The sequence below is a fragment of the Mustela lutreola genome, chromosome 4, assembly GCF_030435805.1.
Source record: "Mustela lutreola isolate mMusLut2 chromosome 4, mMusLut2.pri, whole genome shotgun sequence".
Classification (NCBI taxonomy): Eukaryota; Metazoa; Chordata; class Mammalia; order Carnivora; family Mustelidae; genus Mustela; species Mustela lutreola.
In genome coordinates, this window is record NC_081293.1 from 126,214,347 (window position 1) to 126,241,689 (window position 27,343).

At 37.9% G+C, this 27,343-nt stretch overlaps 2 protein-coding genes across 7 annotated transcripts in view; one reads left to right on the forward strand and one right to left on the reverse strand.

The window, feature by feature from the left end:
* The window catches only part of CROT (carnitine O-octanoyltransferase), a 48,318-nt gene extending 30,041 nt beyond the window's left edge, over window positions 1-18,277 (forward strand). For both annotated transcript variants that reach the window (XM_059171008.1, XM_059171009.1), the window contains exons 13-18: window positions 113-243; window positions 10,989-11,112; window positions 12,076-12,154; window positions 12,244-12,337; window positions 12,462-12,581; window positions 17,412-18,277. In XM_059171008.1, the coding sequence (XP_059026991.1) occupies window positions 113-243; window positions 10,989-11,112; window positions 12,076-12,154; window positions 12,244-12,337; window positions 12,462-12,581; window positions 17,412-17,532 (669 nt within the window). In that variant the 3' untranslated portion in view covers window positions 17,533-18,277. The remainder of the gene's footprint in view (window positions 1-112; window positions 244-10,988; window positions 11,113-12,075; window positions 12,155-12,243; window positions 12,338-12,461; window positions 12,582-17,411) is intronic.
* Window positions 18,278-21,121: 2,844 nt separating this feature from the next.
* Window positions 21,122-27,343, reverse strand: part of ABCB4 (ATP binding cassette subfamily B member 4) — a 65,203-nt gene continuing 58,981 nt past the window's right edge. For all 5 annotated transcript variants that reach the window (XM_059171003.1, XM_059171004.1, XM_059171002.1 and 2 more), the window contains 4 exons: window positions 26,887-27,084; window positions 25,209-25,415; window positions 21,787-21,933; window positions 21,122-21,375 (listed from right to left, as the gene is read on the reverse strand). In XM_059171003.1, coding sequence (XP_059026986.1) covers window positions 21,169-21,375; window positions 21,787-21,933; window positions 25,209-25,415; window positions 26,887-27,084 — 759 coding nt within the window. In that variant the 3' untranslated portion in view covers window positions 21,122-21,168. The remainder of the gene's footprint in view (window positions 21,376-21,786; window positions 21,934-25,208; window positions 25,416-26,886; window positions 27,085-27,343) is intronic.

Sequence of the window (27,343 nt, forward strand, 5' to 3'; positions counted from 1 at the left end):
TTATATGTAATGTTTAATGCAGATGATGATTTGGTTATCTTTGGGGTATTCTTCTTAGCTGATTTTTCACTTTTCCCATTTTTATTTATTTATTTGTTTGTTTGTTTGTTAGGCATCCGATCTGCAGATTGTGGTGTATCCCTTTATATCTTTTGGCAAAAACCTAACCAAGAAGAAGCTGCTTCACCCTGATACATTTATTCAGCTTGCACTTCAGCTGGCCTATTATAGACTTTATGGACGGTGAGAACCCTTCATTTTCCATTTTCAGCATCTTGAAGTCCAAGGGTATATCTTTAGCATAGCTATTCCATCCTCATTCCCCAGTGTTTTTCCTGACTTTTTCCGCAAGCAGTGCTGTGTCCTAATTTGGACTTCCATCATCATTGTTTCGGAGTTTTGATGTGTGACACTTTCTACAGAGTGTCGACTGTCTTTTAAGAGAGGTTTTACTGTTCTTTGGAATTTAAATCACTTGGTTTCCTTGTAGCCTCTGTTTCCTGATGGGTTTATGATTTTATAAATTATCCTGTTTTGACTAATTTTTAGGATAAGAGAGATGGTGTGTTGTGACTTTCTACATCTTAGGCAGGAGTAGAAGCTCTGTGAACTTGCTTTTTAAATATCTAGTCTCAGAATATGTGTCTTTAAATGGGTTTTTAGGTCATTTGAATTTAATATAGTTATCAGTAAGTTTGGGTTTAAGTCTACCATATTGCTCTTTCTTTTCTTTTTATCATATCCAATTTTTGTTTTTTTATCTTATTTTGAATTCATAGTGTTTTTAAAAAATTGTTCCATTTTATCTCCATTGTCAGATATACTCTTTTGTTTTATTTTGTTTTTAGTAGTTGCACAGGGTCTATAAAATACATCTTTAATTTACCCAAGTTTACCATCAAGTAACATTTTCCACTTGAAGTGTACCATAAGAACCTTAAAACAGAATGTTTCTCCCATTTTTTATGCTGTTGTTGTATATTATACTTCTATAAAGGTAGTAAGCCTCACAATACACGGTTACTATTGACATTAAGAAGTGGATTATCTTTTTTTCTTGTGGTAAAATGTAAATTAAAAAAACCTTTCCAGGGGCACCTGGGTGGCTCAGTGGCTTAAAGCTTCTGCCTTCAACTCAGGTCATGATCCTAGTGTCCTGGGATCGAGCCCCACATCGGGCTCTCTGCTCTGCAGGGAACCTGCTTCCTCCTCTTTCTCTCTCTGCCTGCCTCTCTGCCTACTTGTGATCTCTGTCTGTCAAATAAATAAATAAAATCTTAAAAAAAAAAAAAAACAAAAAAAGCAACCTTTCCAGTTTAGCCATTAATTACATAATGTAGCATTAATTACATTCTCAGTGTTGTGCAAGCATCACATCTGTCTATTTGCAAGATGATTTCATTGCCTCAAAGAGAGACTGTAACCATGAAACAGTAATTTCTAATTTCTCCTATTGTCTCAGCCCCTGGCAATCTCTAATCTACTTTCACTCTCTATGAACTTGCCCATTCTAGATATTTCCTCTAGGTGGAATCATAGGATATTTGTCTTTTTTGTCTCTGATTTATTTAACTTAGGATAATGTTTCCAAGGTTCATTCATATGGTATAATAAGAACTTCATTTTTCTTTATGGGTAAATATTCCACTGTGTAGATACACTACATTTTCTTTATCCATTCATCTGTTGATAGACACTTGGTTTGTTTCCACCTTTTGGCTATTGCAAATAATGCTGTTGTAAACATTCACATACAAGTATCTGAGTCCCTGTTTTAATTTCTTTTGAGTCTATACCTAGGAGTGGGATTGCTGGATTGTGTGATAATTCTTTTTCACTCTTTGAACACCTGCCAAACTATTTTCCACCATGGCTATACATTTTACATTCCCACCAGCAGTTTACAAAGGTTCAAATTAGTCCATATCCTTGCCAACACTTATTTTTTTCATTAAAAAAAAATTATAACTATTGGTTTTGAAGTAGTATCTCATTGTGGTTTTTATTTGCATTTCCCTATTGACTAATGAGGTGGTTTATCTTTTCATATGTTGGTTGGCCATTTGCATGGCCAGATGTATATATGTTTGTATATCTTCTCTGGCAAACTGTCTATAGAAGTCCTTTGTGTTTTTGGTAATTGGGTTATCATTTTTTTTTTAATTGAATGAGTTTTTTATGTATTCTGAATATGAAACCCTTATCAATACATAATTGGCAAGTACTTTTCTCCCACTCTGTGGTTTTTCTTTTCATTCTGTGCATCAAAGGATACCACTATGTTTTTAATTTTGAAGTACAGTTTATCTATTTTGCTTTTAATTGTAGCCTGTACTTTTATTGTCATATTGAAGGAATCATTGCTAAATCCAGTGTCATGAAGTTTTATTATTATTATTATTATTATTGTAAGATTTTATTTATTTATTTGACAGAGAGTGATCTGGAGAGCACAAACAGGGGGAGTGGCAGAAGTAAGAGGAAGGAAGCAGGTTTCCGGTGGAGCAGGGAGCCTGATGTGGGGTTTATTTTTTTTTTTTTTTTTTTAAAGATTTTATTTATTTATTTGACAGAGATCACAAGTAGGCAGAGAAGCAGGCAGAGAGAGAGGAGGAAGCAGGCTCCCTGCTGAGCAGAGAGCCCGATGCGGGACTCGATCCCAGGACCCTGAGATCATGACCTGAGCCGAAGGCAGCGGCTTAACCCACTGAGCCACCCAGGCGCCCCTGATGTGGGGTTTAATCCCAGGAACCTGGGATCATGACCTGAGCCAAAGACTTTTAACCGTCTGAGCCACCCAGGAACCCACCAGTGTCATAAAGTTTTGCCCTTATATTATCTTCCAGGAGGTTTTTTTTTTTTTTTTTTTAAGATTTTATTTATTTATTTGACAGAGAAATCACAAGTAGGCAGAGAGAGAGGGGGAAGCAGGCTCCCCGCCGAGCTGAGAGCCTGCTGCAGGGCTCGATCCCAGGACCCTGAGATCATAACCTGAGCCGAAAGCAGAGGCTTAACCCACTGAGGCACCCAGGTGCCCCATCTTCCTGGAGTTTTATAGCTGTAGCTCTTACTTTAAGTCTTCGATGTGTTTTCTTTTTTTTAATTTTTTTTTTTTTGGAGAGCAAGAGCACAAGTGGTTGGAGAGGTGGAGGAGCAGAAGGAGAGGAAGAGAAACAATCTAGAAGTAGACTCCATGCCTAGTGTGGGGCCCAATGCAGGGTTTGATCTCATGACTCTCAGATATGACCTGGGCCAAAATCAGGAGTCAGACACTTGGCCAACTAAGCCATCCAGGCACCTGTCTTTGATGCTATTTGAATTAATTTTTGTGTATAGTGTGTGGTAAAGGTCCAACTTCATTCCTTGACAAGTGGATATCTAATTTTCATGGCATTGTTTTTTTTTTTTAAGAATCTATTTATTTATTTGACAGAGAGAAATCACAAGTAGGCAGAGAGGCAGGCAGAGAGGAGGGAAGCAGGCACCCCGCCTGCAGGGCTCGATCCCAGGACCCTGAGATCATGACCAGAGCCGAAGGCAGAGGCCCTAACCCACTGAGCCACCCAGGTGCCCCCTGGCATTATTTTTTTAAGAGACTGTTCATTGAATGGTCTAGATGTTCATGTTTAAAAATAAGTTGATTGTACGTGTAAAGATTTATTTCTGGGCTTTCAGTTCTGTTCATTGGTCTATATGTCTCTTCTTATGTCAGTACCATACTGTTTTGATTGTTGTAGCTTTGTAGTAAGTTATGAAATGCAAAAGTGTGTGTTCTTCACCTATGTTCTTTTCAAGACTGTTTTGGCTATTCTTGAAATTCCATATGAACTTTAGGGTTAGTTTTTACATGTTTTTCAGAAATATTAGAGTTTTGAATCTCTAGACTCCTTTGGGTAGCATTGTCACCTTAATGATAGTCTCCGATCTAAGAACACAAAGTCCTGCTCCATTTATTTATGCTTTTAAAAATTTCTTTAAACATTGCTTTGTAGTTTCCTGTGTATAGTGTTTTTGCTTCTTTGGTTAAGTTTAAACTTGAGTATTTTATACTTTTTGATGCTATTATAAGTGGAATTGTTTTCTTAATTTGCTTTTCAGGTTATTTATTGCTAGTGTGTGGAAATGCAGCTTATTTTTGTGTGTTGGTTTTGTGTCTTTAAGCTTTGTTGAATTAGTTTATTAGTTCTAATACTCTTGTGGACTTGAGATCAAATAATCTGTCAATAGAGATAGTTCTGCTTTTTTTTTTCTTTTCCTAATTTGTAGGCCTTTTATTTCTTTTGGCTTGAACACCCCAATAGTATGCTGAATTATCTTTGTCATATTACTTTAGGTGGAAAGTTTTTAGTCTTTCATAATTGAGTATGATGTTAGCTGTGAGTTTTCCATAAATGTTTTTTAACATGTTGAGGAAGTTTCTTTCTATTCCTGGTATATTGAGTGTTTTTATTATGGCAGAGTGTCAAATGCTTTTCTGTGTCCGTTATCCTGTAGGACTTACCCTTTGTTCTATTACTAAGGTGTATTACACTGACTGATTTTCATTTGTTGAACCACCCTTGCATTCTAAGACTATATCCCACTTGGGCATGGTGTATTGTCCCTTTAACATGCTGCTGAATTTGGTTTGTTAGTAATTCTAAAATTTTTGCATCTTTATTTATAAAGGGGTATTGGTCTATTGTGTCTTTTTATAATAGCTATATTTTAAAGCTTTTATTTAAATTCCAGTGTAATATTAGCGATTTAGCTATTCAGCACTTCCATACAATACCTGGTGCTCATCACAGGTGCACTCCATAATCCCCATCACCTATTTGACCCATCCCCCATGCACATCCCCTCTGGTAATCATCAGTTTGTTCTCTATAGTTAGTCTGTTTCTTGTTTTGCCTTATTCTCTCCCCACCACCTGACCCTTTGCTTGTTGGTTTTGTTTCTTAAATTCTACATATGAATGAAATCCTATGGTATTTGTCTTTCTCTGACTGACTTTGCTTAGCATAGTACTCTATTGTTTCATCCATATCATTGCAGATAGCAAGATTTCATTCTTTTTTATGGCTGAGTAATCTACACACATTATATCTTCTTTACCCATTCATCACTCAATGGACATTTTATCTGTTTCCATAATTTGACTTTTATAGATAATACTGCTGTAAACATTGGGGGGGGGGGTATGTGCCCCCTTGAATCACTATGTTTATGTCCTCTGTATAAATACCCAGTCATGCGATTGCTAAGTTGTAGGATAGTTCTATTTTTAACTTTTTGAGGAAACTCCATACTGTTCCAGAGTAGCTGCAGCAGTTTGCATCACCAACAGTGCCAAAGAGTTTTCTTTCTCTACATCCTCACCAATACCTATAAAACCCACAGTTTGTTTCTCAGAGTCCAGAGTCTCTCATGGTTTGTCTCCCCCTCCAGTTTCCCCTAACTCACTTCCCCTCTCCATCTCCCAGTGTCCTCTGTGTTATTCCTTAATGCTTCACAAGTAAGTGAAACCATAGGATAATTGACTCTCTCTGCTTGATTTATTTCACTCAGCATAATCTCCTCCACTCCTGTCCATGTTGATACTAAGTTGGGTATTCATCCTTTCTGATGGAGGCATAATACTCCATAGTATATATGGACCATATCTTCTTTATCCATTCATCTTTTTTTTTATTTAAGATTTTATTTATTTATTTGACAGAGAGAGAGATCACAAGCAGGCAGAGAAGCAGGCAGAGAGCGAGGAGGAAGCAGGCTCCCCACCAAGCCAGAGCCTGATGTGGGTCTTGATCCCAGGACTTTGGGATCATGACCTGAGCCAATGGCAGAGGCTTTAACCGACTGAGCCACTCAGGTGCCCCTCCATTCATCTTTTGAAGGGCATCTTGGCTCTTTCCACAGTTTGGCAACTGTGGCCATTGCTGCTATGAACATTGGGGTATAGATAGCCCTGCTTTTCACTACATCTGTATCTTTGGGGCAAATACCCAAAAATGCAATTGCAGGGTCATAGGGTAGCTCTATTTTTAATTTTTTGAGGAATCTCCACACTAATTTCCAAAGTGGTTGTATCAACTTATATTCCCACCAACAGTGTAAGAGGGTTCCCCTTTCTCTACATCCTCTCCAACACTTGTTTCCTGTCCTGTTAATTTTGGCCATTCTAACTGGTGTAAGGTGGTATCTCAATGTGGTTTTTTTTTTGTTGGTTTTTTTTGTTGTTGTTTTTTTTAAAGATTTTATTTATTTATTTGACAGAAATCACAAGTAGATGGAGAGGCAGGTAGAGAGAGAGAGAGAGGGAAGCAGGCTCCCTGCTGAGCAGAGAGCCTGATGCGGGACTCGATCCCAGGACCCTGAGATCATGACCTGAGCCGAAGGCAGCGGCTTAACCCACTGAGCCACCCAGGCGCCCCTCAATGTGGTTTTGATTTGAATTTCCCTGATGGGCTAATGATGAAAACTTTTTTTCATGTGTCTGTTAGCCATTTGTATGTCTTCTTTGGAGAAGTGTCGTTCATGTCTTATGCCCATTTTTTGACATGATTATGTTTTTTGGGTGTTGATTTTGAGGAGTTCTTTTTGGATCTTGGACATCAGCTCTTGTCTGTAGTGTTACTTGCGAATATCTTCTACCATTCCTTGGTTGCCTCTTTGTTTTGTTGACTCTTTTGTTTGCTGTGCAGAAACTTTTGATCTTGATGAAGTCCCAAAAGTTCATTTTCACTTTTGTTTCCTTTGCCTTTGGGGACATGTCTTGAGAGAATTTTCTGTGGCCGAAGATCCTCCAGGATTTTGATAGATTCCTACCTCACATTGAGGTCTTTATTTCATTTCACGTTTATCTTTGTGTATGGTGTAAGGGAATGGTCGAGTTTCATTCTTCTATACATAGCTCTCCAATTTTTCCAGCACCATTTATTGAAGAGACTTTTTTCCACCATATATTTTTTCCTGCTTTATCAAAGATTATTTGACCATAGAGTTGAGGGTCCATATCTGGGCTCTACTCTGTTCCACTGGTCAGTGTGTCTGTTTTTGTGCCAGTACCATGCTGTCTTGGTGATCACAGCTTTGTAGTCAAGCTTGAAATCAGGCAATGTGATGCCCCCAGTTTTGTTTTTCAACAATTCAAGGTCCCTTAGCAATTCAGGGTCTCTTCTGGTTCCATATAAATTTTAGGATTGTTTGTTCCAGCTCTTTGAAAAATACTGGTGGAATTTTGAAAGTATAGATTGCTCTAGGCAGTACAGACATTTTAACAATGTTTATTCTTCTGATCCATGAGCATAAAATGCTCTTCCATCTTTTGTGCCTTCTTCATTTTCTTTCATGAGTGATCTGTTGTTCCTTGAGTACAGATCCTTTACCTCTTTGGTTAGGTTTCTTCCCAGATATCTTACAGTTCTTGGTGCTATAGTAAATGGAATCAGTTCTCTAATTTCCCTTTCTATGTTTTCATTGTTAGTGTTGTCTTTGTTTTTGGTAGGAGGGTAATGCTGGCTTCCCTTTGAGTTAGGAAATGTTCCTTCATTTTTAGTTTTTTGGAGGAATTTGAAAAGGATTGGTGTTCATTTTTTAAGTCTTAGAATTCATTGATGAAGTTACGTGATCTAGGACTTCTGTTTGTGGGGAGGTTGTTGAGTACACATTCATTTCCTTACTTGAAGTAGGTTCAGATTTTTTTTTTCCTTGAGTCAGAATATGTCTGTTTAATCTAGGTTATCCAGTTTATTGGTTTACAGTTGTTCATAGTATTCCCTTAAAATCCTTTTTATTTCTGTAAAGGAGGTAATGCCCTCTCTTTCATAACTAATTTTAGTAATTGGAGTTTTTACCCTTTTTTTTTCTTAATCATTGTAGCTAAATGTTGTCAGTTTTATTTACCTTTTCAAAGTATCAAGTTCAGTTAACTTTCTCTAATTTTTAATTTATGTATTTTGGTTATTTCTAATCTTAATTATTTTCTTCCTTTTGCTGGCTCTGGGTCTACTCTGCTCTCCTTTTTTCCAGTTCCTTAAGGTGTGCCCTTAGTCTGTTGATTTGTAGGGGCTTCTTACCCCACAATGCAGGTATTTACAGCTATAAACTTCCCTTTGAGCACTTTTCATTCTATAAGGTTTGGTAGGTTGTGTTTTCATTTTCACTCATCTCAAGGCGTTTTCTAATCTCCCTTGTGATTTCTCCCTTTCCCAATTTGTTGTTTATGACTTGTTGGATGTCTTCATATTTGTGAATCTTCCAGTTGTTCTTCTGTTATGATTTTTGGCTTCATTTCATTGTCACTGAAAGAGATACTGTTTATCATTACAGTATTTTTAAATTTATTGAGGCTTGTTTTGTCGCCTACTCACTGGTCTTTCCTGGAGAGTGTTCCATGTGCACTTGAGAAGAATTGGTACTCTACTGTTTGGAAGTGGCATGTTCTATATATGTCTCTTAGGTCTGGTTATTGATACTATTGTTCAAGTTCTGTTTCTTATTTATCGCCTGTCTACATGGGCTATCTCAGTTATCAAAAGTTCGATATTAAAGTCTCCAGCTGCCATTGGAGAGTTGTCTAGTTGTCTCTTCAATTTTCCCAGTATTTGCTTTGTATGTTTTAGGGCTCTTTTTAGGTGCATATATTTTTTATAATTGTTATGTCTTCTTGATGAATTAAGCCTTTCATTAATTTATAGTGTTCTGTTTGCCTCTTAACTCTTGGCTTAAAAGCTCTTTTGTTTGATAATAACATAGCCACTCCAGCTCTTGTACTTACTATTTTTAGGGAATATCTATTTTTGTCCTTTTACTTTTAACCTCTTAATGTCTTTTTATCTACAGTGAATATAAGATACTAGATTATGGGTTTTTTTAATGCATTCTGTCAATCTCTGCCTTTGATTGAATAGTTTATTTACATTTAAAATAATTACTGATAAAGAAATATTTCCTGGGGCGCCTGGGTGGCTCAGTGGGTTAAGTCGCTGCCTTCGGCTCAGGTCCTGATCTCGGAGTCCTGGGATCGAGTCCCGCATCAGGCTCTCTGCTCAGCAGAGAGCCTGCTTCCCTCTCTCTCTCTGCCTGCCTCTCCATCTACTTGTGATTTCTCTCTGTCAAATAAATAAATGAAATCTTTAAAAAAAAAAAAAAAGAAATATTTCCTTATACCACCTAGCTCTGTTTTCTGTAGGTCTTATTTGGTTTTTGTTTCTAAACTCTTCTACTACCTCTTTTTTATTTGTTTGATTTTTTTTTTTTTTTTTTACAGTGTACCATTTTGGTTCCCTTCTTTTTCTTTACATTTTTAATCTATTCACGATTACTTGGAGAATACAATTCATATTTAATATTTGTAACAACCTCATTGAATAATAGCTTAGTTTTAGTAGTATACAAAACTCTGCTTCTGTACATCTCTGTATTCTATTTTGTTAATGATTACATCTTTCTACATTGTGTGCCCATTGATACAGGTTTATATTATTGTTTTATGCATTTGCCTTTTAAATGAAATAAAAATAACTATTAAACATGTTGCTCTGTCTCCCATGTTCTCCATAAACTCGGAGTTAGATCTAGAGACTTGAGACTAAGAATCAGTTATTTTTGTTATTTTTTATGACAGTACATCAAGTAATTAACGTCATTTGTTTTCTGTTTCATCCTGTTGAGACTGAGTGGATTTGTAAGCCAATGTCCATTATAAAGTTTCCTCCCTGAGTTTTTTACCTAATGGTTTTAGTAGGCATTGATGATCATAACTAAGATATATTATTTTGTTAGAGGTTACAGTGCAGTGATATTTTTACTTACTGCTTTTATTTTTAATCTTTTTTTTTTTTTTTTTAAAGAATGTGAGTGTTAAGTTTTTATTTACACTTTCTCCTCTTCATACTTAAAAGGATACTATTTCAGCTCAGGGAGATAGCCTTATAGATACACTGGGCGGAAGAGGCTTAGTAATTCTGTTTGAGCCTTCTTAATGCCCATGTTCACATTTTTTCCTCTCACTCCATTTGATCTCTTTAACTCTGGATTCCTACCACCAGAAATAATAATGTTTCATAAGTAAGAGAGCTCTATATCCAAAATTGTTTACATCATTCTTCAACTCAGGAATAACAGTCATCACTCTGGGGAACTTCTTAGAGAATGCTTTTACTTAATCCTGTAGTGATTCATGTAGTACATGAAGGAACTAAAGGCCAGGGACTCGGTATTATCTATTGCTGTGTAACAGTTATCACAGACTCATTTGGCATAAGACAGTAAATGTTATTTCATATTTTCTGTCACACAAGAACCCAGGTGCAGGCTTCCTGGGTGTGTCTACCTTCAAGTTTCCTGAAGTCATAGTTAGAGTGTCATTCAGCTCTCTTCTCCTTTGAAGGTGTTCCTCAGAGGGGATCTGCTTCCAAGCTCACTTGTGGTTATTAGCAGAGATCACTTCCTTCCAGGTTATTTTCTAGAGGCAACCCTCAGTTTCTCATCCTCTGGGCCTTTCTGTAGGGCACCTTCCAGTGAGGCAGCCTGCTTTCCTCATACTAAGGAAGTGAGAGTGATTCAGATCTCTCTTTGTAACCTAATTTCAAAAGTGACATCCCATCACTTTTGTCCTGCTCTTTTCATTAGGAGCAAATTACAAGTCCATCTCACACTCAAACTGAGGAGTTACACACAGTATTACTACCAAGAGTCAGGGATCACTGGGGGTGCTTCTTAGAGGCTACCTACCACAGATGCACTACGGTATAGAACCTGACCACAGCCAAGCCTTGGAAGGAGGGAAGCCATGGTGTCCCAGACCCTGTAGATCAGAGTATTTTTTTTACTCTTTGATTATTGAAAGTAGTGTCTTCATTACTGAAAGTCACAACAGTGGTCTGTAGTGTAGAACTTAGTCTCTGACCAAAGCCAGCTTTATTAAGTCAGGTTTTTTTGTAATAATATTTGAGTATTTTCTTTGTTATGACACTTTCTTTTATTTTCATTTTTTCTTGTAGCCCTGGCAGCTGCTATGAGACAGCTACGACAAGGTGCTTTTATCATGGCCGTACAGAGACTATGCGCTCGTGTACTATAGAAGCACTCCGGTGGTGTCAGTCCATGCAGGATCCTTCTACTGGTGTGAGTATTGAAAAGTTATTATTTACTTGTTTACAGGAATCTTAGTCCTTGAATAACCAACTTCTTTGCTTCAGTTCCCCTGGATCAGTAAAATCGTTTCAGATATTTGACCCTCAGGTGTTTAAAGAATGCATTCACTGTATATACTTGGAAAGAATATGAAACAGGAAAGACCTGAGAAGAAGCTCAGTTGTGTCACTTTCTGGGCAAAGTATCTTTGATACCATGAATATTTTACTATTCCTAATCTATCTTTAGGATAACACCAGTGAAGTACAGACTATCCTAAAGTGCCTTAAAAGGACGCTGTTCCTGGATATGGTTGAAAGGTTTTGAAATCACAGATTCTTGTTTTCACGTATTAGAACCAGAACAGTTATGTTTTGCTTTATACTTCTTCTTCTTCTTTTTTTTTTTTTTAAAGCAGTCTCTATACCTAGTGTGGGGCTTGAACTCACAACCCTGGGTTAAGAGTCACATGCCTTACCAACTAAGCCAGCCAGGCGCCCCTGTACTTTTTTTTTTTTATCCATTTAGGCAATAGGGTGGTTCCCTTCCACTGCTGTTTTGGTATTGTATTTGTTATTTAGTTTTGATAGACAAGGTTATATATATGTTCATTTATTTTAATAGCATAGAACTATTTCATTATCATTTTGAACAGCTCTGTGTTTTGAAATCATAGTTGCTTCTGTCTTTACACTTATGAATATCACTTCGGTGTTGCCCACAAGTTTCTATTTTCCTTCCTTAGAAAGAAATAATCAAGATGAAGGACGATAGAGGAAAGAAAAGGTAGTAGAAGAAGTAAGGAAAATATGTAGAAACCTGTGTCTCAGCATCTTCATAGAAATCTTTTCTCTTTCAGATTTCTCAAATTATGTTCAATCATGTTGAATTCAGGGTTTTTAAAATTTGGTTTCTGTATAGTTTACTGAAGTATTGTCTTGATTTTTAACACAGCTTCTTGAGAGGCAGCAGAAGATGTTACAAGCTTTTGCAAAACATAATAAAATGATGAAAGATTTTTCAGCTGGAAAAGGTACTTATATTGGAATTATTCTGACTTTAAAAAATTCTCTCATGTTGAAACATTTTTTTTCTATCTTCATACTTCTGGTTTCATTGCAGGATTTGACCGTCATCTTTTAGGGCTTTTACTCATAGCAAAAGAAGAAGGTCTTCCTGTTCCAGAACTCTTTACAGACCCTCTTTTCTCCAAAAGGTAATATGATACAGTGTTTTATAATTTGATCCATCAGATCCTTTTTTCTGAAGGTTAAAAGCTCTTTAGAAGTGATGAAAGTTTCTGTAAGCCTAGTAAAATAACCTCTCTTTATGCCACACAGTGGAGGAGGTGGAAACTTTGTTCTCTCAACAAGTCTGATTGGTTATTTTAAAGTCCAAGGAGTGGCAGTTCCCATGGTCCACAATGGCTATGGATTTTTCTACCATATCAGAGATGACAGGTAAGGCTGTTAGGCATTTAATGTGTGTTTGTTTCTCTGTCCAGTTTTTGGGACACTTGGCAAATCAGTCCTTTAGGTGTTTTGTGCAGAACACCATTTAAGGTTGACTCAGTGACATACCATCATCATTCTCAAAACCCAGTACACATTTTAGCATATTTGTTCCACCCAACATGTTTTATGCTAAGTTCAGGTAAAATTTGATTGCCTATAAATATGTGGTGGTTCATATAGTCATAGATAGTACTGATGTGACCAAGATAAAGGTTGGTAAATTAATTTATATTTAAAAAAAAAGAATGTTTTACCAATTCCTATACATTTCATTTGTGTTGTATGAGGTTTATGGAAAGAGTGAGAAAGAAAATGCTATAACCTGGTAGGTGGAGAGCAAGGTAATATGAAATTAGCAGAAAGGCTTGGGAGGTCCTCATTCACATAGTCTGGCCGTCTCCTCTCAGAGGTCTTTGGTAGCTTGGGGGCCTTTATAAAAAATAAAGTGGCTACATCTAGCACAGTGAATAGATGATAGGTGCAGTTGGAATATAAAACATTAGAATGATCATATGTAGACATTGTTTTTGTACTTTACATTTTTGAAAGAGCTTACAATCAGTGTTATTGTTCAAAATTTTATTATCGGTCTCCATGTCAAATCTCACCTGTGCATAGCGTGTTATACCAGTGTTACCTGTATTTGTTAGCATCTACATCCTAAATTATCCATTCCCATTATATTCAGTTTATGTACATTAATGTACAAATTAAAGGGTAAATTACAGAGGTTAAACATAGATCTTACTCTTTTTTTCGTAATAAAGGGTCAAAAGTGTAAAATCATCATCAGGCACAGAGAATAATCATTCTATCATATTTCACATCTGGATGCTGTATTGCGCACATGGACAGGAGCTCCAGCCAGACACACTTCAGCTGTCTGACTTGAGAAAAAGTCCTGATCCTGGGGCAGAACTTACAGTCACTCATTCACGAAGTAGGTAGTGAGAACTTGTTTTTTACATACTGAGGACACAAGACAGACAAGATTTCCCTCTTAAAGATTTTGGTTTTTTACTCGGGAAAAGAGACAAAAGCAAACAAGCAAGATAACGAGTGAAGAATGCTGTGAAGGGAATAAGCAAGTTGGTAAGGTGATAGAGACAAACTGTGGGCGGGAGTGGAGCATTGCTTCATTTAGTGTGGTCAGAGAGGGCCAGCGGAGCAGAGATGTTGAGGAGAGGGAATGAACCACATTAATAACCAGGAACACAGCTCTCCAGACTTTGATCGCTGCCAGCTGTCTCCAGTGCCACCTGCCAGGCTGAGCCACTGCCTTCTCCCACATAGGTTGTTGCAACAGGTTCTCCTGCGGCCTTCCTGCTTCAGCCCTTCGTTCCCTTCAGAACACTGTCTACACAAAACCCTTTGATGCCCTTTTAAAAATGCCCTTCTGCTCAAAATCCTCCAAGAGTTTCTTATTTCACTCACAGTAAAATCCAAAGGCCTTCTACGAGATCCTGCGTGATCAAGCTGTCATTCACCACTCTGACTTTACGTTCTACAGTGCTCCTCCTGTTTCACTCCACTCCAGACACTTTTGTTTTCTTGTACCTTGAATATAGCAAGCAAGCTCCCTCCTCATGGCATTTGCAGTTACGATTTTCTCTGTCTCCTACTGTTCCTTGAAATACATATAAGTAGCTTGGGGGCCTTTACTTCATGCAGGTATTTGCTTAAAATTTGCTACCATCTGGGAGGCCTCCTCTGATGATCTGTAATAGCACTCCCCGCCTCCCCCACCTGCTACATTTTCTTTGTAACACGACCATCCAGTGGGTATACATATTTGTTGGTATAGCAATCTTTCTTCCTTTCCTAGAATATAAACCCATAAGAACAGGGTTTTTGATTTGTTTATTGCTGTATCCCCACCTTTGTAACCATGCCTTGTAAATAATATATGTTTTCACCATGATTTTGTTGCTGAACATAATTATATGGTCCTCAGGATGTGGCCTGACATTTATAAGGAACAGAAAGAGGCATTATGGCTATAAATTAGCAATTAAGTTGCAGCAGTGGGGGTTGGTAGAAGAAGTTGAAGAGAGGTAGGTATGAGCTGCATCTTAGAGGACAGTATTTTCAACTCTGAGTGCACATTAGAAGCACCTAGAAAGCTCTAAAAATATTTCTTTTGGAAACACTGATTTGTTTGGGGTGGTCAGTTGATAATAGGGCCTTGTGAGATGGTAAGGAGTGGAGATTTTCTCCTAAGGATAATGGGAGCATTTTACCAGCTTTTAAGCATGAAATGTATAAGGGACTTGCATGTATAAGGGACTTTTGGCTCTTACATGAAATATAAATAAGGTGGAAAGTAACAGGAGCAAGAATGAGATGAGAGAACTCAGCATAAACGCTAAGTTGGACAAGGCAGGAGGTAATGAAGGTGGAGAGAAGTGGAGGGATTTGAGTGCAACTTTGGAGGTGACTTAACTGATGAATTAGTGATTTCGATGGTAGCATTTACTGGAATGGAGAAAATTAGGGGAGGACTATGATTGGGGCATGTAAGGGTAGAATTTTGTTTTATACATGTTGATTTTGTTTCATCTAATAAGGAAGGTATTATCTTCATATATGAGAGGATGTGTCAGTAGGCATATGGTTAACATGACTGTGAAGCTCACAAAAGAGATCAGGGCTAGAGTTACACATTTATAAGTCATTACAATGAATACATAGAAAATAGTTTCCAAAAGAAATACATGGAAACTATCTGGAAAGCTTTTTCATTCATTGTTAAACTTGAGAATTGTATGTCTTTACAGAAAATTGGTTTATTTTTGAAATAGCATTTTATTTTAAATGTACTGCATGCTTATAAAAATCAGTAAAAAAAGGAAAAAGAACAGAGTCATCTACAATTAAAAGACAAAAACTGTTAGAATGTTTCTAATCTACAATGCATATAGTATATAATTTCTAAAAATTTGGATCACATTTTAAATATTTTAGTGTCCTTTTTGGGAAATTCACTTCCACTTAACATTATTTCAAGCAATTTCCACTGCCGTTAAATATGCTTTGAGTTGTTTGTTTGTTTGTTTTGTTTTTGTTTTTTAAGATTTTATTTATTTGACAGACAGTGAAAGAGGGAATAGAAGCAGGGGGAGTGGTAGAGGGAGAAGCAGATTTCCTGCTGAGGAGGGAGCCCAATGAGGGTCTCAATCCCAGGACCTTGGAATCATGATCTCGGCCAAAGGCAGAGGCTTAACAACTGAGCCACGCAGGCGCCCCATACTTTAAGATGTTTTAGTGGTTGAATAATGTTTCACAGATTTCCATAATTTATGTAACTCTCCCTATTTTCAGTTTTTCATCATTACAAATAATGTATAATTGTATATACTCATTTCATCACATTGTTGCAAACTCTAGGCATTATAAATCATTGTTGACCGGGTCTATAGGCAAAAATAACATAATATGCTTACAAAGCGAATTTTCTCTTAATTGACATCTGTGTACATTCTTTTGTAAACTGCATATAGAAAAGCTTTCCATGATTTAGAAATATAGCTGAATTTTAAGAAATTTCAATACTTAAATACCAGTTGTTAATCATTGCAAAGAAATATATTTAGATGTTGCTAAATATTTGAGAATTTTATGCACAGTATAGTTGCAAAATGATGGGTGATCATGAGTCACTAGATGAAAACAAGGCAGAACTTTCTTTGGGTTCCTGTATACATTTCAGCAAATGTAATCCAGTCAAACATTGGTTTCATCATTATACACTGGGCCAGAGCATGTTTTTATTTCATTCTGCTTAATCAAAAGCACATGCTGAAGTTTTAATTTATTGTATTTTTTAATGATGTGAACATTGCATGATTGTCCACAAGCTTTACATTCTGCAACAGCATTTTGATTTTAATTTATGCTTAATGCATTTTGCTATAAAAATCTGAGTGTCTGGAAAGGGGAAGGCTAGTTTGAAGAGAGTTTGAACTGCCACGTAGGGGATTGTTATTATTATTATTATTATTTTAAATGAGGAGAATATAGAGGGAGGTGACTTATCCCAAGAGAGTTTCTGTCTGGCTTCTCTAGAAATATCTTTCCTCTCCTTTTACACTTTCTCTAATTTTTTCTTTCTTGAACTGTCTTCAAGCACTATATTCTTTAAAAATAGTCTCATTGCAGACAGTGGCGTGAATTCACCCTCAAACTTACTACATTAGGAAATGTTAGGAAGGTTTTTTGTTGTTCTTGTTATTTTGGAAGAGGTGGGTGGGTTGTTTGAACACACTAATACCTTACTCCAGAGCACGCTTTGATCTCTAGCCAATTTTTTGTTTTCTTTTGTCCTTACTCTCCAGTCACACAGTAGATTAGGTATTCCTAGCATTATGTATACATACGGCTTTACCCTTCAGTTGTGTCCAGTAACATTCACCTAATGTCAGTAAGAATTCACACTTGAGGGGCGCCTGGGTGGCTCAGTGGTTTGGGCTGCTGCCTTCGGCTCGGGTCATGATCTCAGGATCCTGGAATCGAGCCCCGCATCGGGCTCTCTGCTCCACGGGAAGCCTGCTTCCCTCTCTCTCTCTCTCTCTGCCTCTGCCTGCCTCTCTGCCTACTTGTGATCTCTGTCTGTCAAATAAATAAATAAAATCTTAAAAAAAAAAAAAGAATTCACACTTGATATCTGAATAACTAGATGGAGTAAAGCTCATGGCTATATTTGTCATCAGCATTTGGAACCTCTTTGTGTTGTGATTTTTGTGTAGTCCTCACTGACTTTTTCTTTGTGCTTCACAGGTTTGTTGTGGCTTGTTCAGCCTGGAAATCATGTCCAGAGTCTGATGCAGAAAAGCTAGTTCTGCTGGTGTTTCAGGCTTTCCATGATATGATGCGGCTGATGAACACTGCTCATCTTTAGAGACTAACCATTTATTTAGCATTTATAAAAATATTAAGTGGGGTATGGAGAATGGGTTGGTGATGTGATAGGAAGGAATATTAAAGGAAACTTTTAAATGTAGAAATTAGTAGAATCATGCTCTCTAAATTTATTCTAACATAGGAAGAAAAAGATTTTTAAGCTTCTTCTGATGCAGTAGCAATGCAAATTGATATAATGAAATATAGAACTATGCAAAAGTTGAAGATAAGTCTCAACAATGCAAATCTACAAATTTTAATAATGCAAGTCTTAGAAGGATTTTTGTTGGTTACCTATATAGGTTATAAATCCTGTCTCTGAACATCATTATAGGGTCTGCCAAGCACTTTAACATTGCCTACTTGCCAAAGGGTATGGAATACATGATTAGATGTTAACTTCCCTGAAATCATTGCCTTTCACATTCACCACAGGGATACAAGCCTACTATGTTTGATGGGAAAGACACTACAATTGAATGATCATCTAAAAGTAGACTTAGTGTTGGAAGAATTAGAAGAAATTAGAAGAATTAAAGCAAGGTTTATACTCCGAAGCACACACAGAAAAACCCTAACAAAATTCATTATAATATATTGTACTTAGGTTTTTGAATATAAAATTAAAGCACTTATTTTTAAAATTAGAGTTAGTGACTTGAAGATTACTGAATCAAATTCTCAGGATTTTACAAGTTTTCCCCCTGCTTTTCAAAATAGAAAATAAAGTTTTCAATCATGTAGCTTCTTGTTTGGTGTTTGGATAAAGAATCTACTCCTGGGGCGCCTGCGTGGCTCAGTAGGGTTAAGCCTCTGCCTGTGGTTCAGGTCATGATCTCAGGGCCTTGGGATCGAGCCCTGCATCGAGCTCTCTGATCAGAGGGGAGCCTGCTTCCTCTCTCTCTCTGCCTCCCTCTCTGCCTACTTGTGCTCTCTGTCAAATAAATAAATTTTTTAAAAAATCTACTCCTCTTTGACCTTATACTTTCTGATCTAAGTTATGTATTACTGTGTAAAAAAAAACTACCTGAAACTTAACTGTCTTAAATCAATTTATTATTTCTCATGGTTGTATCAGTTGATTGTGCCCAGATGGATCGTTTTTCTGGTTTTGCTGTAGTTTATTTATGCAGCTGCATTCCTGAGCGTGCTGGGCTAAGGCTGTAAAGTTGGAGATAACTCCCCCCACTGCCTGGGGACTTGGCACCTGGGACTCTGTCCACATGCTCTCTGATGATTCAGTATTCTAGCCTTGACTTAGGTACTTGGCAGCAGGAGTGTTCCAAAAGGGAAAGGGAGCATCTGCAAGGCCTCATGAGGCCTATCCCCTGAAGTCCTAGGATATTACTTACTTTGCATTTTATTGGTGAAATGTTGCAACGGCAGTCTAGATTCAAGGAGTGGCGGCAAAATGTCATTTCTTGTTATGAGAAACTGCGGAGTCATTTTGTAAATGTACATAAGTAGGCGCATTTACTGAGGGCTGTTTTTTAAATTTTTTTATAAACATATAATGTATTATTAGCCCCAGGGGTACAGGTATATGAATCACCAGGTATATACACACTTCACAGCATTCACCATAGCACATACGCTCCCCAATGTCCATAACCTCACCACCCTCTCTCTACCCACCTCCCCCCAGCCACCCTGTTTGTTTTGAGATTAAGAGTTTTATGGTTTGTCTCCCTCCGGATCCCATCTTGTTTCATTTATTCTTTTCCTACCCCTCAAACCCCCTACATTGCATCTCTACTTCCTCATATCAGGGAGATCATATGATAGTTGCCTTTCTCCGGTTGACTTATTTCGTTCAGCATAATACCCTCTAGTTCCATCCACATCGTCGCAAATGGCAAGATTTCATTTCTTTTGATGGCTGCATAGTATTCCATTGTATATCTATACCACATCTTCTTTATCCAATCATCTGTTGATGGACATCTAGGTTCTTTCCATAGTTTGGCTATTGTGGACATTGCTGCTATAAACATTCGGGTGCACATGCTGAGGGCTGTTTTTGTAGCAATGTTCTACATTATACCTCCTTTAAATTTTCCTATCTTGTGAATTTGGTAAGACATTTATTACTTTGTGAAAACACTGACTTGGCGTCTGTGACATTTGATAAATCCTGAACAGATTTCTTCTTCCCATTCTATACTGTGGACCTTTTTCCTCACTAGTACAGTTTTATAGACTACACTGTGATTGGCTTTTAGAATCATTCAGGTGGTTGTTTTTTTTGTTTTGTTTTAGATTTTTTATTTATGTATTTGTCAGAGATAGAGTGAGAGAGCGAGTGAGCACAGGCAGACAGAGAGGCAGGCAGAGGCAGAGGGAGAAGCAGGCTCCCTGCCGAGCAAGGAGCCAGACCGATATGGGACTCGATCCCAGGACGCTGGGATCATGACCCGAGCCGAAGGCAGCTGCTTAACCAACTGAGCCACCCAGGCATCTCCAGGTGGTTGTTTTTAAATGTCTAAAGACTAGAAAGTGTTCACTTCCTGCAGAGAAATCCTGCAATGATACTTTAACATGCTTCCCTCATCTGCCAGAAGTTGAAAATCATCTGGAATGCTTTTTACAAAGATTTCTGAGCCTCTACCCAGACCTGTAGAGTGAGAACTTCCAGAGGTTTTGAGTCACTGAGGTAATGAACCCCTTGTCCCATTCTCTTGGTTAATCTGAAATTTAGTCCATTATACACATGGTTTCATTGAAAACATCTTTGGTAAGATCTGATTTGTTACAGATAAAGGAACTTATTTGGGTAGCTTACTGACCTAAAGAACCTGTGATAGTGGTGAACACTGATGTTGCTTCAGTTATTTATAAATAAAGGAAACAAATGGAAAATTAAGGAAAAACATAATGGTGTGGTTAGCTTCTAAAGGTAACCTAGAATTTGTGTGTGTGTGTGTGTGTGTGTGTGTGTGTGTCTCTATCTAAACATATTCTGGGCAAATTAAGATTACTGTAAAAAGTAATGGAGATGCTATAGAACTTCAGCATTTCATTGTTATTTCTAATGTTTCAAATTGCACTTGATATAAATTTGTATTGTGTTAAAATTTTCAGAGCTATTCAGTGGTATGTGGTTGGTCTTTTTAAATTTTTGTTTTCTCTTCTTTTTGCTTTATGAACAGATGTGTGCCTGTAGTTAGCTTGTATAAAGGCTATCTCGTTTCCTCTTGGACTTTGATGATAAAGCTGGGAATAGTTATTTAAAAAAAAAAAAAAAAAAGCCTCCATTCCCAAAAGAATAGAAAGTCAGCAAAGGAGATAGTAGGCAGTGGAACAATATATTTTAACTTTCTTCCTCTGAAAACTGCTCCCCAACCATCCTATCATATACCCAACTGTTCAGAACCCTAAGAAGTTTCTCTATGTCTTAATTTCTGTGAGAGCTACAAGCTTATATATCTGAACTTTGCTTTCTCTGTATGCTTCTGGTAACTCAAGAGCTAGGCTGCTGTCTTTATACCTTACAAGGCAGGTTCACTTTTTACTCTTAAATTTCAGATGCTATCGTATCAACATCACATGGGATGTTTTAAATTGATATGGAATAAGATACACCTGTATTTTATGATTTGTAAAAGATTATTTATTTTTAAGATATAACAAGAGTTCATAAGTTCTGTTTCCCATTCTGGACACTGACCATGGAAAAGTAGATGCCTTTCTGAGCCAGCAGCTGTTGATGCGTGCCGTGCTCCTTGACCTTGCCGTTCTGAAACACCACTATTAAGTCTGCGTTCTGGATGGTGGACAGGCGGTGCGCGATCACGATGCAGGTGCGGCCTTCTCTGGCTTTGTCCAGGGCTTCTTGGACAATCTAATGATGAATCAGAACAGAAGCCTTAAAACTTTACCATCAGAGCAAAATGTTACCTTTTCTTATGCATGTGTACTTTTACATGAATGGCATTATAGTCCAGTTAGTTCCTTTTTAGTTATAAAAGTGAATTCTCACACTAAATCACAAGTCCACAGACATATCTTGCTAGTTCCCTTTTATTTTCTAACTTTTCATGATTAATGTGCTAAAAATGTGAAGTATGCAGTTTTGTTTCGTTTTTTTGGCTTATGAAATAATCATTTTACAAATTTTGGAAAATACTGGGAGGAGTAAAAGTTTTTTACTTCAGAATATAACAGGAAATTTCTATTGACCTTCTTCAGATTTGAGAGTACTGAGAAACTCCTATTATACAAATTAAATGGAATGTGAGCAGAGAGGCCTCACCTTTTCACTTTCAGTATCCAGGGCGGATGTAGCTTCATCCAACAACAGGATTTGAGGTTGTCTGATGAGGGCTCGAGCAATCGCAATCCTCTGTTTCTGACCTCCTGAGAGCTGAGTTCCCTTATCTCCCACTCTTGTTGCATATTTCTGCAAGTTAGCCGTTAGTAGAGTTAATCAAGTCCTAACCCAGCTACTTAATGTGAAATACTCATATGACCCACATGGAACTCCGTTTATTCTCTTATACCAAAAACTTTGAGAAATACAAAAATTCCTACCCAGAAGGAATTTATAATGCGAGGAGAAAAACTGGTTGTACAGCCTTCAGTATAAGGTCCAGTATGTACCAAATGAGAGGTATACTCACCATGCTAGGAAACATGAGAAGTGAATAGAAATTATGGAGATAAGGTAGGAAGAGAAAGAGATGCATGAGGAAAGATACCTTTGTACAGAGGTTGGGAAGCTGGATCATGGGAAGAACATTCTCAGGTAAAAAAAAGTATAAAGAGCCAAAAAAGTAAGGACTTATACAGTAATGTGAATTAATTTCCTAAAGTCCAGTATCAGCAAAGTTTTTCTATTAATCAAATTCTATCCTTGATTGAAGGCAATAACTACCTTCTTAAGGGTGAGTAAGGCTAACCAAGATGGAGGATTTGAAAGTTTTTAAGTGTGATTGCTAATTATAGCAGAATACAGTTGTAAAATTACTTAATTCAGTAGAACCTTAGAAGCTAGATGCATACCACAAGATTAATGACCCCTGCCGTCACTTCTGGTGTCTTCAGAACATCTTTGTGGGTGGACTCACCTTTATCAATTGCTGAAGAAAATTGTTTGACTGAACTTTTCCTTATTTTCTAAGTACATACTGATTTCACTGCACTTTGGCTATGGACATAGCAGCTATAACAAGCTAACAAGGGACAGTTGGGGACCATGGAAACTGTAGAGTATATGTCCTCTCCAAAGGAATAAAATGAAAGATGAAAGAAAAACCTTATACAAAAATGAGCTTAGAATGGATTATGGTCTAAAATGTAAACTCATAAAGCCATAAGAGAAAAAAATAGAGAAAAAAATATTTAAAGATTTTATCGACTTAACTTGACAGAGACACAAGAGGGGGAACACAAGCAGGGAGAGTGGAAGAGGGAGAAGCAGGTTTCCCCCTGAGCAGGGAACCTGATGCAGGGCTCCATCCTAGGACCCTGGATGATAAACTGAGCCAAAGGTAGACGCTTAACAAGTGAGCCACCTAGGTGGCTTTAGGACCTAGAAGGCATAGGCTAGGCAAAGAATTCTTTTATGGGACACCAAAAGCACAATCTGTAAAGGGAAAAACTGTTATACTGGACTTTATCAAAATTAAAAAGTTTAGCTCTGCATATGACCCCTGTTAAAGGATGAAAAACAAGCTATCAACTGGGACAAAGTATTTGCAAACTATGTATCTGACAAAGGACTGATAAATATATATCTGTCTCAAAATTCAACATTTGAAGAAAATTAGAGAATGGGCAAAAAAAGGTATTTCACTAAAAAGGAAATACAGGTGGCAAGTATATAAAAACATGTACGGGATCTTCTGAGTGGTTTGGTTACTTAAGCATCTGACTCTTGATTTCGGCTCAGATCATGATCTCAGGAGTGTGAGACCAAGCCCTGCTCAGGATTCTCTCTCTCTTCTCCCTTTAATAAAAAATTTAAAGTCATCATATGCCATTAGAAAATCCACCATGAAGAGATTTATCTCACATCTATCAGAATTACAAGAGCAAATGCTGGCAAAGAGGCAAAGAAAGCGTCAATCATACTTACTCTGGTGTAAGAGAATAAGGTAAGCTGACAGAACCACTCTGGAAACCAGGCTGGCAGTTTCTTAGAAAACTAGACATGTAATTACCATATGGCCCAGCAATTGAACTTGTAGGCATTTATCCTCGAGAAATAACTCAGGTTCACACTAAAACCTGTGCACACATTATTTACAGCAGCTTTACTTTTAAGAGCCCAAACCTAGAAGCAACCTAAATACACTTCAGCGGTGAATGGTTAACCAAACTGTGGTACAATCCATGTCCTGTAGTCCTAATCGTCCTACTAAAAAGTATGCCACTAAAGAAGAATAAACTGTAGATAAGAAAACTTCAGGGAATTACACTGAATGAAAAAAAGTTAACCTCACAAGGTTAGATACCGTATGTGTGCTTAATGACATTTTAAAGTAGAAAATTACTGGTGAAATGATAGCCCATCGCTCTTTGTCGCTTTTGCCCTCCTCCAGGCAAATCTACCACCCTGCTTCTAAGAAGCCTGCAGTTAGTTGTCCTACTCCTTATCTGCTCTTCCCAAAATGACACCAGCGTTTCAACTTGACTTTATTCCCCTCCTCTGGGCAGCCACAAAAAAATAAAATAAAATAAAAGTAGAGACTAGTTAGTGGTTGCCAGAGGTTGGGTGGTGTGAGGACAAAAGGGAAGAGGGGTATGTGACTCTAAAGGGGCAATATGAGGGACTGGAGTGGTGATGGATATGTTCTGTATTTTTTTTTTTTTTTTTTAATTAAGAATGAAGCTCATAGACTAATCCAAAGAACAACCTTGGGTACAGGACCTGATTGGAGATATTTTTATTGCCTTGGAGAAACACAATACAACCTTGGGTGTATCAATCAGCTTGTTGTGTCACAATTATTAACACCAGTGTGTCCCATCTCCCAAAATGGGGCCTGGCACAGAGTCAGCATTCAGAATCTATTTGTGTATTGGATACACGATCTAATTTTACATTTGCACCGCCAACTCTACTTCAAGTCTCACTTTAAGAGACATACAAGGAAATGTTCTGCATATTGACTGGTGGTGGATAAGTGAGTCTACACATTGCAGTAACACTGCACAGAACTAAATACGCATAAATCATATGCAAATGATTACAAGGAAAACTGGAGGTCTGAATGAGATCAGTGGATTAGGTCAATGTCAATATCCTGGTGGGGATATTGTATTACAGTTTGGCAAGAAGTAACTGGAGGAAACTAGCTAAAGGTGACATAAAATCTCTGTTCCTTAGAACTGCATGTGAATATAATTAATAATTAAAAATGCAAGTACCATAAAGGATAAATCAAACATGACTGTTATCTGAATGCAGCCCACAACCACCAGTTTGCCTACAATTAAGATCACTTCATTTGCCTCTCACTGCATTTATAAGATCTAGACATGATGCCTGATATTCTCATTTGCCAGTTAGAAAACTTACGCAGTTCAGTGTGTTAAGTAAGGTCCTAGTGCTACTACATAGACAAGTTTTCTTATAAGATTCTGTTGCTGTATAACTTGGGAACCTGTTTTGAGGATGAAAAGTTTGTAGTTGCTTGTGATTTCATCCTAAGAAATTATCGCTTAACTTACATGGGGTAAGGTCTCGATGAAAGGATGTATGTTGGCTGCTTTGGCTGCATTCACAATTTCATCCTGTGACACGACCCGGCTGTTGTCTCCGTAGGCGATGTTCTCCGCGATGCTGCAGTCGAACAGGATGGGCTCCTGGGACACAATGCCCAGGTGGGCTCGGAGCCACTGGACGTTAAGTTTCTTTGCTTCTTGACCATCTAGGAGCTGAAAACCAAAGTCCACAAACTATTAAAAGGGCTTAAAAAGGAAAAATAAAACCCCTAAATCATAAATTAACCGATTAACCATTTGGAGCATTGTGACATGTGAGCATCATTGGTTGGGAAATACCAAGGCTCAAAGCCTCTCAGCACTTACTGTTGGAGGCCAAAAAAAAACAACAAAAAAGATTTCTCTGGTGATTAAGCCATCCTTTCTTCATCTCACTGGTGAAATGACAGCCCATCTGGCCCTGTCCTTCCACATTCCTCTTTTCCGTATGTGCACTCCTTCAGGCATGTACATCATCCTGCTTCTAAGAAGTCTGCAGTCAGGTGTCCCACTCGGATCTGCTCTTCCCAGAACGACTCCAAACTTTCAACTTGACTTTATTCCCCACCTCCAGGCAGCCAGATAACAAAACTCATCAGTAGTGCAGCCCCAGATTCTCAAAGTTGGTTACTTCCTGTCCTACCTCTTTCTCCCAAGAAATACCAGCCTTAAACTTCACCCATTTCTCTTCAATAGCACTGAGGATAAGAGTTCAATGGAAAGTGAACAAGCTCAAAAGAACCCCAGTGTCTTTGGGAGCACAGTTTTGTTGGTGGTTATTTTTCCATTTGCTTTAAGCAGGAGACATGTTGCTTCTAGAGGAGGCTTGTGATATATCAACTGAGAATGCAGCTTCCTTCGGGGTGAAGGAATAGAAATGAGTTCGATTAGTCTTGATCTCTCAATAAAGAAAAATTCTACCATACTATTAGCACATCATGTTGTCAAGCTGGCCTGCCTATATTAATACCTGCAGAGTAGTTTTAATAGTGGAAGCATAAAATTTCCTAAAAAGAGCTACCTACACAAGGTTTAATACTTGGGTGACCATCTAAATGGGGAAGGACTCCTAGGGTTTGGTCTGTGGGTGCCATCCTAGGTCATGGGAGATGCAGGCATTATCAGTAAAAGCCAAGAGTTTACTCATCACAGAGAGAGGATCTAGGTACTAGAAAATCACTGATGAAAAGCTGAGTATGAAAGGTCTGGAGATGAGGGTCAAAGTCAGAGAGCCTTGAGTTCAGGATTCAAGAGAGAAGGCAGAAGGAGGTAGGGCGGGTATAAGAAGGTACTAGCTTGTCTCGGGTGTCTGCCTCGAATCCTGGCCAAAGTTTGTGGCTCTCCTTTACAAGCCATGAAGTGGATATTTACTTAGAAGGATCAGGCTGGCTCCAAAAGCCCACAGCAGGGCAAAGGTTAGCCTCATATTCAATATTTTCTGAACTAAACTCCAGATGTTCTACCCTCTTGTCCTCATATATTTTCCTGAGTATGGACACCAGTTTGGGTGTTTTAGAATGTGGTCATTGCGTCAGCCAGGATTATAAGCCTTTTTGTTTGTTTGTTTTCCTCTTACAAGAATGTTGGTTTATTGGCCACTTGAAATAAAACCTTAAATCAGGTTACTGACTTAAAGTGTGCTCACCACTGCTCCAGCCACTGGGTCATAGAACCGCTCAAGCAGCTGGACCACCGTGCTCTTCCCACAGCCGCTGCTGCCCACCAGCGCCAGCGTCTGGCCCTTCTTCACCTCGAGGCTCAGCCCCTGCAGCACGGGGATGTCTGGTCGAGTGGGATAGTTGAACACGACTTCATTAAATGTCACGTTTCCTTCAAATGTATCCTAAAAAAAAAAAAAAAAGTTTAATGTTGCTCTTATAATTAGTCTGATAATTATTGGAATAAGAAGTATTTCACAGAAACTTTACCAAAGAGTGTAGGAGAGGAACATAAAATTCACATTCAGTCTAAATGTCGGCACTAGTTACTACTGAGAGCAAGCTATTATATAAAATGAAGACAGGAGATGGGAGTAAAAAAAACAGAGAGAGTCACATTACAGAGTTGTTATCTAAGCTTGATTTCCGGGTTTAGACAAATAG